Genomic DNA, 15546 nt, shown 5'->3' on the forward strand with positions numbered 1-15546 from the left:
ATGATGACTGATATACACATATTGTGACTATTTTACCCAGTATGTCTGTTTTGTTCACACATCGTTGTAAATATAATGAAATTTAATGTGACTCGCATAAAAGTAAATTAAAATTAGCGCTATGAAACCATTTTCTACATAAGGAAATGCCTGTACCATGTCAGGAATATGACAGTTGTTGTCCATTCGTTTGATGTGTTTGTGGTTTTGATTTTGCCATTTGATTAGCGACTTTCCGTTTTGAATTTTCCTCGGAATTCAGTTTTTTTGTGATTTAACTTTTTTACTGAACGACTTGTCTGGCCTAGAAATGCTGCTGTTAGTGTGAAAATGTTATGTATAATTAAAAGTGAGTCCATTTTTTAGTAAATACAGAAATAAAAAAATCAAACTTTTTCTTTTGATGCTATTTCTCGGTCTTGGAGATAAGCCTCTGTCCATTTTTATAACAACCCATGAAAGTTTACTTACTTATCATGTCAAAATAATTTAATCCCAGACTGTCTGTAAATAATGTTCACTAAATAGTCTATCAGAAAAATACTGAAAACGAAAATGTATTTTTAAAACTTTATATCTCTAAATCATAGAAAAAGCTTCTAAAGTTTCCTTAAATTAAATGAAGCTAGGCATGACAAACGAATGGACGTTTTTAACGACCTTTACTGGCTATACAGCCCTTACACGGTCGGTCTATGTATGATAAAGTATTTGATGTGTAGCAAACTTTAACCCAAGACTATCTACTTGTTAACTGTTTACTAAGTTCATATACTGAATTGGCCATAAATGTAGAATCTTAACAGCGGGCTGTGTCCCTGTCAACCCCCTACATCGGGCTCTAAAATGACTGTCAAGAAAGACAACAATCCAACAAGAACAATAGAACAAGGATTTTAATAACAACTAGTGGAAACTGGCAAAAGAAGAAGGGATATAATGTTATTAAATGAAAATCAGGAGGAGAAAAAGCCCAACACAAAAAACAGTTGCCTTTACATATATTTATTAATAATATTTCTATTTTGACAGCATTGTCAAATCCTTTCCTGCTATTCCTCCAGATCTAAATCGAGGTCAGAAAACAGGTCACGTTTGTTGCACTTCTTTCTACACTTTTTCTCCTCCTTTTCACAGCGGTCGAAGCATTTTTTCTTCTTTTGATGGTTATTAGGATGGTTTCTTTTGCATTCTTTTTTACACTTCTCGAGATTGGTTTCACATTTCTTCTTGCAATTAGCTTCAGCGGTTATAACCAATACCGCTATAACTAGAACAACTGCAAATGCTTTAGTCTACAAAAAGAAGAAGCTAATATATAAACAGTTACTGAATGCGTGAATGCAAGTTACCTTCTATCAAAAAATGAGAATGAAGGATAGAAAAACGTGAACCGATGAACGCTTCTCGCGTGTTAAATATTCAATTTGCCAAAATATAACTGACACACGTACAAATCACAGTTGGTAAATATCCAGAGTTTAGAGGAATAATGTTAAACCAAATAAGAGAGCAGTTTATGTATTATAAATATGATTATTCTTTCTCCAAAACTATTTTTAAATACATCTAACAGATAATTGATTAAATTTCATTGTGAGATTATGCCACAATAATTGTTGTAAGAAATGTTTTACGGATTGAGACACCAAACAAGGGTGTCTACCAAAAACAAGAAAAGTAGATCTAGGTGAGACATAAGGAACATGTTCTCGTTGGTGGCTTTAACATTTACATTTTTTTTGCAAAAACAACGTTCACGATAGACTGCTGCTTTTTTTTTTAAATATAACACAACGGCCATAACTTGCAAAAAGAATGAAAACACTGACGGCTATAAGTTACTTATGATATTTTAAAAACTATATTTAGATGAAACCAATATTTCTTTTCTGAAGTTCTTATTAAAAAGTCAACATAACTCCAAATCGAAGTTTACCAGAACATACATACAAACGGAATCAAACGAAGAAAAGTGATTTTGAGAATCTCATTTGCCATAAACAAAAACAATAAAAAGTATTGAAATGCGATCATCTATAGATAAAATAAATAATTAATTCACCACATTAATTTTATGTACATAAAAAAATGTTGAAATTAAAAAAAAAAAATCCGCTTCAGTCTATATAGGTTGCACTTTGTAAATACAGCTGTTTCTCAAACCACGCTTCTTTTGGGGAGATCTAGAATATTCATAGAAAATTAATTATGTTTACATACTGGTTCCCGGTTATGCTCTTAGTGTTCTATCTCATAGAGACATAACTTGGGAATGTTACTAGTAAATATACATGTGCATATTGTTTACATTGAAATCTGTGGTAACCCTTCATTCGAGTTAGAGAATTTGTGTTAGTTTAAACTCTGAAATGTTCAGGGCATATATAAACGTTGAAAATATGCCGCACAGCCCTATATTTTGACCTTTTCAAAACTTCTTGGTAAAAGTGGTACAGTTTTATCGTAAAAGGAGTTCCTATGGGAAATTGCATTGTCAATATTTACAGAAATGCAACCTATAAGGAGTACCGTGTGGCTTATACTGAATTTAAAAACTGTAACGAAAGTGAACGCTTTATAATCTGAGTCATATGTTATCAATATAGAATAGCAAAACATAAATGTTAATATAAACAACGGACAGATCAGCAATACGAAGCTATATAAACAACGGACAGCTCAGCAATACGAAGCTATATAAACAACGGACAGATCAGCAATACGAAGCTATCATTTTGCTAACATTTCGCATGTAAAACACATATTTTCAAGCTTTTATGCCCTTTCGTGATATTGTGTGAACTCATTCAAATCACAAAGAAATATGTTGATCATATTAATATAATTTAAAAAAAATTACCTGCATATCTTGCTGCTTGTAGAATTTTTTCCTCAAAGGAATCTGGTTCCTGTTTTATAGATCAGAAGTTATCGCCTACAGATCATTAGAATATTGAACTAATGAATTATCAATAAAAGAATAATTATGTTTGATGTTATCATGATATAGAATATTAAAAATAGTTCACCTTTTCTGGTTGCTCGCTTCACATATGTTAGTAAAATATGGACTGATTGTCGTCAATTTATTCCCGGCAGCAGTTTTATTTTATTGTGAATTATGGTCAGCACACAAATACTGCCTGGGTGAATCTCAGTATGGCAATGAGTTTTTAAATTTATTCCATTTTCAAGATATCTTATAAAGTTAAAAAGATATCTAATAAAGTTAAAAAGATATCTTATAAAGTTAAAAAGATATCTAATAAATTTAAAAAGATATCTTATAAAGTTAAAAAGATTATCTTATAAAGTTAAACAGATATCTTATAAAGTTAAACAGATATCTTATCAAGGTAAAAAAATATCTTATAACGTTAAAAAGATATCTTTTACAGTTTTTTAAAAAGATATCTTTTAAAGGTTTAAAAAAAGATATCTTATAAAGTTAAACAGATACCTTATAAAGTTAAACAGATATCTTATAAAGTTAAACATATATCATATTAAGTTTAACAGATAAGTATATAGGGGTAAAAAGGAGATTTTTACTGTTCGATTGGAGATATACTACACGTTGGCTATTTGCTATTCAAGGATTATGCAGTCATGCAGCCGGTTAAATTACCGTTTTAGTTAGTTTTGTTTAGCTCATAATTCAAATTAAAAATCACCATACTAATGTCTTTCCTTCATGGTGTTTATATTTTCCTAACACTATAACCAGTATTTCAACTACTAAATCCCTGGCCTGTCAGGTATAAGCTCACTTTAACATTGCACATGATGTTCCTACAACACGACGTTACACCACCACGACGTCAAAGAGAGTTTTCGGAAACTTTTGACGTACATTTATTCAATTTGCAAGTTTCATTTGCTTTTTTTATGTAGTTGGTTGATTCTAAATTTGTCTCTATTAATTTTGTGATGTCTATTTACCATGAATTTATTTACCTCAAGTTGTGGAAATCGATTAAATAATTTTTACCCTTAATTCACCTTAAAATGATGTTTTGTCGTAAGTAATGAACTTGAAGGAAGGAAAAATGGGACAGAAGTATGCGGTTTTCAATAAATAAATTATAACAAAACTTTAATAGCAGGCTGCTAAAATTGCATGGTGCATATCATCTGTCATTGTAAATTTTTCATATCTTGATTCAACCCTAATACAAATATATCCGACACTCTGCAAGTAAATAAAAACATATTTACCCTTGAATAGTTTGAATTGAATTGTATTAAACATTTGCTTGACACATAACTTGTCGAAATACAACCATTAATTAAAAATTTTATAACCCGATCTTGAAAATTATTTTCCCAGTCATTTGAAGTTGCTTGCTGTTAAAATGTACTAATCTTCTACTGAATCGTCCGTATAATACGGGGTTGCATTAATTCAATGAAACTGTTTTGTCGCTGTTTCCGCTAAGTCTTTCAGTTACCTCTGTTTCATGCGCAACATGCACCGTGTTTTAATTCGACAACCAGCAATTTTTTTTAACTTTCACCACGCGATTCGTTTTAAGTATCAGGAATATACAATGAAACAAATTTTGCACGTGATACGTAAAAAAAACACGTTTGTTTTGATTTTTCGACGTTTTTCGACATTTGGACAAAATGGCTACCGTTTTGTAATGTTTCGTAGCATTTTATTCCTGTAAGACCCAAACATGCAGTTTATAACAAAAGAATCTAGACTTTATGTTCTTTTGTTTTGGTAAATTATAAATTACTTATTGAAATATCAGGTAAAAAACCCGCATTACTTGCTTGGACAAATGAAATATCAACTTGGACAAAATGGCTACCGCTTGAAAAACGACTGTGTAGAGATGGTTTTATAGAATCTACAATTTTTGAACTCGCGAACAATGAGGCAAATGTTTGTTCTTTCGGTAGATGTTATAATTATCTAACATTTTTTAGACATTTTTAGCTATGTCTACTTATAAAACTACCATTTAGCCGTTAAGTCAACGAAAAACGTCATTGGACATTTTTCTTATTCCAGCTTAATATGCAGCCACCGAGTCAAACGAAATTCGACAAAAGACCGGCTTTAATTTAACCAAGAACTGACACACTTCGTTGCTTCTGCCAAGTTTCGGGAAGATCAGAGAATAAGAAATAGGATCACTATACATAAGAGATAAAACAGTTGTTCAAAAATGTAACGTTGGACATCCGTTTTTTCACATAGCTTTGTTGTTTTAGTCCTCAAATATACAAGATATTACTAAGCATATGACCAAGAGCTATAAGAACATAAAGGAAAACATATACTGAATTAGTTTTTATAGTGGTTAGTGTTTGTTAACATTTTATTTTGTTTTGCAGAGAAAATTTCAAAGATTCTGTTTTAAATCATAGGGGTTGTAGGAACAGCGTGCGTGACGTTTTTTCTTTAAAGAGATTTTGAAATAATCTTCTACCCCCCGGCAGGGATGGCCTTAACCAAATTTGGTACTATTGTTTTGATCATTTTTTTCTTAAAGCTTTATTTATTTGGCCTTCTTACCTTACGAGCGCCAGTGGTATGTCTAAGGTAGTCGAAACTAGCATTTGATATAATAGATAATGCATGACAAACGTAGTACCCGTTCCGCACACTACCCAGTCTACATTGTGGAGATCTAGGATGTCTGCGATCAGGTGCATAGCTAAGGCAATGTCCACCTTTATCTTAGTTACTTTGGCCAAAGTGAGGAATCTATGAACAAGCATATCAATCACAATAGATCTTTTGAAGTGTTAAAGAAAAACAGACATCCAAATATCGCATTTTAGGAGCGGTAAATAAAGGCAACAGTAGTATATCGCTGTTCAAACTCATAAATCCATGGACAAAAAACAAAATCGGGGAAACAAACTAAAACTGAGGGAAACGCATTAAATATAAGAGGAGAACAACGACACAACACTACAATGTAACACACACAGAAAAGGACCAAGCATCAGACAAAATCCCACGAGAATAACAAATATAACATCAAAACCAAATACATGAATTTGGGATAGACAAGTACCGTGACACGTCTTATCGCAATGTGAATTTACACTAAAAAATAAGAGAAAACAAACGACGCAACGTTAAAATGTAACACACACAGAAACGAACTATAATATAACAATGGCCATATTCCTGACTTGGTACAGGACATTTTTAAAGGAAAACATGGCGGGTTGAACCTGGTTTTGTGGCATGCAAACCTCCCCTTTTATAGCCATGTGAAATATAACATTAAAATGACAACTCAACACCACAGGACTACATTATAAATAAATTGAAGAATACAATTGACAAAGAAACACACGAACAACAGCCAACAAAAGTGAAAATTTTAATACGCCAGAAGTGCATTTTATCCACACAAGATCTACTAGTGATGCCCAGATACAAAAGTTTGAAAGCCGAAACAAGCACAAAGTCGAACAGCATCGAGGACCAAAAGATCAAAAAAGTTGTGCCAAAAACGGCCAGGGTTTTCTGTTAGTTACCAGAACATCCCTATTATTTAGAATAATTTATACTTTTGCAAACAGTAAATTTATAAAATAACTAAACAAAGCTGTACATGATAGAACTGAAATATTAACTAATTACAGGAAACAACTGAAATACATTATAAAACCAGAATTTGCAACACAAAATGTAGACACATCAGAATAAGTTTAAACCTCAACGCCAAGTGACATCATATTTGAAATTGTAAAAAATGACAAAAAATGATAACGTCATTTGAATTTGTAAAACAAATCATCAAAAAATGAAAAATGACGTCATTTGAATGAATAAGATAGAATTAGGATTGATTTAAGATTATATTTGAACTAAATACTGATATTGCATTTAATAACAATGCACATTTTAATATTTATTAATAGCAAACTAAGGTAGCAATTAACTATATTATAAAGCTATGTCCGGTTTGTTTTGAATCTTACTTCAAACGTAAAATATCGTACTGATTACGTTGAACAAAATGAAATCTAATAAATGAATGCGGTGATTAATTTTCTTTACCATAACACATAAATATAATAGAAAAGACGTCAACACATTTGACAAAATCCGATGAGAATCACAAATATAACATTAAAAATTTAAACTAAATACATGAATTTGGGATAGACAAGTACCGTAACACGTCTTATAGTAATGCGAATTAACACCCAGCAAAACAGTCACAATCAGGAATAAGTCACGTTAGGTAATTAAACGATTAGACGACATATTGACAAACAACAATCTACCATGTGGTAAAAATGTCCGTAGCTAGTTTGGTCAAAGATACATCGTATGGATCCATAAAATTTACGGAGTGTCAATTTTAATCTGTCCTCCTCATAACTTTGTTGGAGCAGTTTCTGCGTAAGGAGCACACTTCTGTATATAAAGTCCGTATAGTGTGAACAAGCACGAGAATAACGTATCAATTGTGATATGTAAACACCATACGAAGGGGCAGACGGTATGTTACTGCTGAGAAATGGGAAATTGATAATTGGGAAGTTGAAATCATAGATTTTCGTGTGAAGTCGTCCATCTACGTCAATATTGAGGAAAAGATCAAGGTATGAAGCAGTCCTTCTAGTATCAGTAGTATCCTTAATTTCAAGTTCACTGGGATATATGAGATGTAAGTATTGGCTGAAATATGGGTTATTAAATGATAGAACATCATCAATATATCGGAAAGTAAAATTAAAGAATTTCGCAAGGTGCTTTTTCTTTTTGTCTTTTAGAAGGTTCTGAATGAATTCTGCTTCATACGAGTACAAAAACAAATCAGCCAGCAGGGGTGCACAATTAGTACCCATTGGAATACCGACTGTCTGTTGAAATGTAAATCCTTCAAACTCAACAAATATATTGTCGATCAAAAAGTCCAGCATTTTGATAATATCATCTTCAGTATATTTTCTGGAAGATTCAGTGTGATTCTTCACAAAATATGAATTATTGTAACCCAAAACAAGAAATTTGTATCTACGATTCCCATTTTTATAGAAAAAGCTCTGTTTTTTGAGATGGTGAAGTTGATCTTTCAACTGAGCATGGGGAATAGTAGTATATAGCGTAGAAAAATCAAAAGTTTTTATGTTGCTGCAAAATTGCAAAGATTGTAATCGAAGGTTAAGCAGTAGATCTTTCGAATTTTTGAGAATCAACATCTGCTTAACACCACTGGTAGAATATATCTCATCACACTATTTTTGAAGCCCATCTTTAACTGTAGAAAGAATAGTAGTTTTTGGTAACATAGACAAAAAAGACACAAACTGAAACTGATCTCTTTTAAGGAGAGAAAACATTGTAAAAAGAAAAACAATACGGATGTGTCTAAATATCTTTATTTTATTCCAAGCGTAATTGTACAATCAGCGCACCAACCATGAATCTGGTAAACTTCTGTTGCTTTTGCATGACGCAAATTATAGATGGGTTTAATTTTGACAGTTTGTGGTTTTATCAGCTTTTCAACGAATATAAGGTACTGAATTTCAATATATGTTGGCCTCGCTGAACACCCATAAATTTTTGCAATACTTATCTGGTTCTGAATCAGGTAACTTTTATACCAAGTCCGGAATAAGACAGTTGTTTTTCATTCTTTAGGTTCGTTTTAGCTTTTGCGTTTGCTATTTTGTTAAGGACTTTCCGTTTTCAATTTCCCGTCAAGTTCGGTATTTTTGTTATTTGTTATTATTGTTACGGTTAATGTTATCATATTCATCTTTGACATTAGATTGGGGATGGTTAAACACCAACTGCAAATATTATGATATATTTTATTATTCAAATAATATATAAAATGATCATATATATATATAAAGGTCTATAAGTAAAAATGCAAATTGGTATTTCTAAAATACTATTATAGTATGCTATACAATGTTTAAAATGAACACAACAAATTGTAACAAGTTCACATTCTCTTTTCATCAATCTCAGAAGAACTCCCAGCTTAAACTATGACTTTCTGTTATATTCAGGTTTAAATCAACTAATTCTATGATCTGCAACACATAAAAATATTGTGAGTTGTGTAGTTAGTTATAAAACCAGGTTTATTTCACCATTTTCTTGGTACAGGCATTTTCCTATGTAGATTCTACATGAGAAAATGCATGTACCAAGTTAGGATAGTTGTTGTCCATTCGTTTGTTGTTTTTGAGCTTCGTTTGGTGTTTTTGAGCTTCGTTTGGTGTTTTTGAGCATTTGATTTTGCCATTTGATGCCACTGCTGGTGAAGTTTTTATTCCCCGAGGGTATCACCAGCCAAGTGTTCTGTGTTGAAATGAATTATCATTAATATGGTCATAATTGTAAATTGAATGTCTACCAAATTTTTTAAAAACTAAGGCTTTTCTACCGCAGAAATAGATTACCTAAGCTGTATTTGGCAAAACTTTTAGGAATTTTTGTTCCTCAACGCTCTTCAACTTCGAACTGTATTTGGCCTTTTTAACTTTTTTTAGATTCGAGCGTCACTGATGAGTCTTTTGTAAACATAACGTGCGTCTGGCGAAAATAGAAAATTGCAGTCCTGGTATCTATGTTGAGTTTATTTACAACCACTGGGTCGATGGCACTGCTGGTTGAGTTTTTATTCCCAGAGGGTATCACCAGCCCAGAAGTCAGCACTTCTGTGTTGACATGAGTTGCCATTGATATGGTCATATTTATAAATTGAATGTTTACCAAATTTTGAATTTTTAAAATACTAAGGCTTTTCTACGTCAGGAATAGATTACTTTAGCTGTATTTGGTCAATACTTAAAGAATTTTTATTCCTCAGTGCTATTCAACTTCGTACTGTATTTGGCCTTATTAACTTTTTTAGATTCGAGCGTCACTGATTAGTGTTTTGTAGACGAAACGCGCATCTGATGCAAACACAAAATTCCAATCCTGGTATCTATGATGAGTTTATTGATTAGGTACTTTCCGTTTTGAAATTTAATCTGATTTCAGTATTTTGTGATTTTACTCTTTGCCTAGCAGCACATCATTAAATTACTACAAAATAATCTTTAGGACTATATCAAAAGTTTTGTAGTGACGTTTAGTTTTGACAAACAAACCATGATATTTATGCGTTTGTAATTCACTTGTTGACCATTAAAATTTCTCTTGATTTGAATGAAAATTGTATTCATTGTTTATTGAAGATTTCTGATAATACTTCCAAACCTTAAATCAATATCTTACTTTGTCTTTACTCCGTACACTAGATGTAGGGATTTGTACTGAATCCACTATTACGCGTTCAGGAAATCCAAATAGTCCATATAACTCTATTGTATCAATGACTAATGATGATGCTGCTTTATAGCCACTTTTTATAACCTTATACTCAAGGTATTTCCCCTGTTAAATAAACAAAATAAAACATATTGATACATGTAGTATGCAACAAAAGAAAGCTTTTCCAAAAGTATTTAAGAAAGTGGGCTATAAAAATAGCCAGATTATACCGAGGGGACAATTAAAAGAAGTAAAAAACAAACAATCAATACCATAACAAAACATAAAACCGACGGAAAGAACCATAAACAGTGTAAGGCACTACACAGAAACTACATACAGGCAAACGATATCAAACAAACAATGTTTTTGTTATTGAAATCTCTAAATGACATTTAAAATCGTACACTTTGAACTGGTATATAATAATGCTAAAACAATTCTATAAAGCTCAAAACTCGTAACTGAATATGAAAAATACACAAACCATGGAATATTCGCGTTGGAAAAAAATCTAAACTGCTATACAACATATATTCTATGAATATTTTTTTAATGCTGGATGTTACAAAAATATGTCCCTAGGATACGAAATGAATGAAATGAATCAGTAAGACATTACTATACATTAACGAATATGCGATAATACTAAGAGTGTATAAATCTATTAAATTGTGTATATCACTCCACTCAATGAAACTAAGAGCTGATATATACTTGTGGAAATTAGAATGTTTTAAAAAGTATAATACTTATTGCAAGTATATTAAGTATAATCTCAGACTGTATCAATACCATAATTACCTTGGTTGCTGACATTTCCACTTTTAGATATTCTCCTCGGGTAACAGAATCTTCAACAGATAAAAAAACATATCCAAAACTTATTTGTTTACTTTGAAATGGTACCAATCACTGAATATCAGCTAAGATCATCTATACCGATATTCATCCATATAAAGTGAATACGAAAAGAAACATCTGACATACAATTCAATCAAAAGGAACCTAACTTCAAATTTATACAAAAATGTACGCATCGTGCTATGCATATAACCATCGGTATAATGTGTCAGAGTTCTGGAAGATCCGGACTCATCACTGTCAAGCTCCTGTTAAAACATTAGGTGGTACCTGAGAAAAAAGTGACGATTGTTTTTACGAACAACGAACGGATGGATGTACGGACAAGATGATTGCAATTTAGCCTCCACTATTAGAAAGATGGTTAAATAATTGAATAGTAAGTATACTTGCTGTTTTATATCTTTATTCTGCTATCATAAAGGGCTATACAAATTGATGTTGGACGGGTAGATTCTATGCTATCACAGGATATACCAAGGAAATATGCATCCTATTCGCTTGATCCAAACTCTTCTCTTCTAGCTGTTTAATGATTTTTGTTCTAATTAAGAATCTTCGTCATTCCAGGACAATTCTAAAGTTGTATGATCTATACTTACCAATACATTATGAATTACCCTAGAACAATTCTGATCTAGCAGTTGAGTATGATTTACCTGTACATTTCAACCATTCCAGAATAATTGTCTACCAGCAGTTGTATGAAATTTGCTTACCTGTAGATTCTCAGTTTCCCCAGAGCGTTTGTCAACTAGCAGTTGTATGATTGGTTCCTTAATCACCACAGAACATTTGTTGCAGTTGTATGATCTACTATAACCTATAGACTACCAATTACCTTAGATCAGTTGTATGATCTACTTTAACCTATAGACTACCAATTACCTTAGATCAGTTGTCCATTAGCAGTTGTATGATCTACTATAACCTATAGACTACAAATTACCTTAGATCAGTTGTATGATCTACTATAACCTATAGACTACCAATTACCTTAGATCAGTTGTCCATTAGCATTTGTATGATCTACTATAACCTATAGACTACCAATTACCTTAGATCAGTTGTCCATTAGCAGTTGTATGATCTACTATAACCTATAGACTACCAATTACCTTAGATCAGTTGTCCATTAGTAGTTGTATGATCTATTATAACCTATAGACTACCAATTACCTTAGATCAGTTGTATGATCTACTATAACCTATAGACTACCAATTACCTTAGATCAGTTGTATGATCTACTATAACCTATAGACTAACAATTACCTTAGATCAGTTGTCCATTAGTAGTTGTATGATCTACTATAACCTATAGACTACCAAGTACCTTAGATCAGTTGTATGATCTACTATAACCTATAGACTACACACTACCTTAGATCAGTTGTATGATCTACTATAACCTATAGATTACCAATTACCTTAGATCAGTTGTCCATTAGTAGTTGTATGATCTTCTATAACCTATAGACTACCAATTACCTTAGATCAGTTGTATAATCTACTATAACCTATAGACTACCAATTACCTTAGATCAGTTGTATGATCTACTATAACCTATAGACTACCAATTACCTTAGATCAGTTGTCCATTAGCAGTTGTATATTTTCTAATTTTCTACAAACTCTCATTTACCTCAGAACAATTATCCACTAGCATTTGTGTGATCTACAAATACCTATAGAGCGTCAATTACTAGTACCCAGACCATTTGTCACTGACAGTTGTATGATCTACAATTACCTATACAATTTCAATTACCTTAGAGCAATCTTCCACTAGCAGTTGTATGCTTTCAAAATTACCTACAAACTCTCAATTTCCTGGGAACAATTGTCCACTAGTCAGTGTAATCTTTTCTTACCTATAGATTCTCCATCATCCCAGAATAACTCTCCTCTAGCTGATGTATCTTTATCAAATGCTACAATCAATCCCATTGGTCGCTGTCGACTTTAAAGTAAGAAGTATATGAAGTAGCTACTATGAGAAAAAACACTAAATTTTCTACATAAGGAAATGCCTGTACCAAGTCAGGAATATGAAACTTGTTTTCCACTGGATTGATGTGTTTGAGCTTTTGATGTTGCCATTGGATATGGAACTTTCCATTTTAAATTTTTCTTTGGAGTTAGATAATTTTTTTAATTTATTTCTTAGCGTCCACAAATAAATTTCTTAAATTGTAAGCGATTCAGAATTTATCTATGCATTGAATGATTAACGCAATTTGTACACTTTCTAATCAGTTTGCTTCTTGAAATCGGTATGCAACCCATCTAGATTAATTGCCTTGTTCATACATTGTTTCTTTTCAAATATCGATAAAACAAAACAAACCTTTGTTTTTGTTGCACTTCAGTGTTCCTTTTGTTCCTTAGTTTTCCTCTTAAAGTTGATGTATCTAACTCGGATTTTTTTTCTCTTAATCGATTTCTGACTTTTGAACACCAGACTTAGTATACTACTGTTGCTTTTATTTTGTATTCTTAATTTCAAGCAATCAAAGATAAAGAGGGACTCAATAATAAAGTATGTTAGTCATTTGTCTCTCCTATAAGTTATATGAATTAAAACTTGTTGGGTTTTGTTTACAGTAACTTGTGATTTTTATCTTTCGTAGTTTTATATTAGACGAAGTTGCATATACGTACAAAAATGAAGCTGTTTATATGACAGGATATATCTCCCATGTAAATGTACATTGTATATGAACAGTGATGAAACTGGATTAGTTCATCGATTCTGAACAAAGTATTATTATTATAGGCCAACACAGTGTTTTGTGATTGTTTTTACATATCGCCATGTAATGGTTGAAAATGGGGTTTGCTATATTGATTATGATTATATAATTTTTTTTCTGTATTTTATATAACCTGTATCGTGTTGCATTAGCTGACTGTAAACTAGATAGAGGTTTCCCTCAACAACAATGTAAGGATATGTTTGGTAATGGTAAATGCATTTTGTTTATGATTGATGCTATCATATATTCATACCTGTATACTGTTGTATTAGCTGGCTTTTGAGTGGGAAGGATATACCCTCCACGTAAATGTAAGGGTATGATAGACAATGGAGCATCAACAGTGATACGTTGTCCTGATACTGCAAATTCAGTACCCTTAAACACAAATGATCACAGTATATTAAAAACAATTACTGTAAATTCAGAAATTAATGCGAGGTTTTTATTATTGCGAAAAATGCGACTGAGTTGTAAACGCAATAATTAAAACTCGCATTTTGAAATATTTTATATGAATTTAACAGGATTTTTCTCAAAATCGTTAAAATTAAAATCGCATTTAAGTCTAAAATGACAAAATCGCGATAATAAATGCACGCAATAATTTCTGAATTTACAGTACGTAATTGTCTTAAATAAAAAAGCAGTCCAAAACAATAAATGAACAACACCAGGAAAAGAAAGATTGTATAGGAAGAACACCTCTGGAACTCAAAATGAAATCATCACTGAAACTATTGATATAAATCATAGATGAAGTGTAATTTCATTTACGGTACATGTTTGAAGCGCTCTTTTTGTACAAAAAGAAGAAGGGTCGACTAGTTTTGAACCGGCAAAATTTAAAACTAATCTGTCTTTAAATGTATTGGTAAGAAACGCAGGGTGGTATTATAGCTACAATAAACAGAACGTTCCAATGATCATCTCTGTATTAAATATTCTATAACAGTCGACAAATTGTGATGGCGTCCATAAAAATTCTGAAGAGATAACTACAACTATACCTTCATTGCGTATGTGTGTGTGTTTGGTTGCTGTTTTGTTTTGTACGTGTGAGATGTTTTAACATACGTTACGTGCTTATTTTGTAAAGTTCAATTTTTTCGATTGGTACTTTATAACAAACCACATGTTTCATACTTCAAATGGTAAAGGAAATGTTCAAGAATGAAGAAAGATTTCATTTTTGTCAATGAGGAAACAGGGTAATACGTACATCATAATAATTGAACCATCGTTGTTTTGGAAAATATCCTTCAACAGAAGACTTGCCCTGTAAATATACCATAATAAAATAAAAATTTGAATTTGTCCCAACACATAAAATGAAAAGTAGAAAACTAGTTTATTGTCTTCTAACTCTTTCAGGAGCAGACAAATGTTCCCGAAGTGAGTTTTTTTTTTTTTTTTTTTTTAGAAAACCGGGTATAAGACTATGAAATCCCTTTATTTTCGTTTGTATAAAATGTATTTGTATCATCCCTTCATTGTTGTGCAAATTATCTGATTCTAAGTTTTTCATGATGAGATAGAGAATCCGTCAATCATTTTTGTTTGGATAGAACATTTTTACAATGTTCAAAATACACTTTTTTTTAATTTTTATTTCATTAAAAGTTTGGACACTTATTCGTATGGATAGCATGTTTGG

At 31.7% G+C, this 15546-nt stretch overlaps 1 protein-coding gene across 1 annotated transcript in view; it reads right to left on the bottom strand.

The window, feature by feature from the left end:
- Positions 1 to 8794: 8794 nt before the first annotated feature.
- The window catches only part of LOC143067203 (sucrase-isomaltase, intestinal-like), a 33273-nt gene continuing 26521 nt past the window's right edge, over positions 8795 to 15546 (bottom strand). The window contains exons 18-23 of the mRNA XM_076240299.1: positions 15112 to 15168; positions 14143 to 14267; positions 13005 to 13093; positions 11072 to 11121; positions 10232 to 10390; positions 8795 to 9036 (exon numbers count right to left, since the gene is read on the bottom strand). Of these exons, the coding sequence (XP_076096414.1) occupies positions 8968 to 9036; positions 10232 to 10390; positions 11072 to 11121; positions 13005 to 13093; positions 14143 to 14267; positions 15112 to 15168 (549 nt within the window). The 3' untranslated portion in view covers positions 8795 to 8967. The remainder of the gene's footprint in view (positions 9037 to 10231; positions 10391 to 11071; positions 11122 to 13004; positions 13094 to 14142; positions 14268 to 15111; positions 15169 to 15546) is intronic.

This window comes from Mytilus galloprovincialis, chromosome 3 (assembly GCF_965363235.1).
Source record: "Mytilus galloprovincialis chromosome 3, xbMytGall1.hap1.1, whole genome shotgun sequence".
NCBI classification, from domain to species: Eukaryota; Metazoa; Mollusca; class Bivalvia; order Mytilida; family Mytilidae; genus Mytilus; species Mytilus galloprovincialis.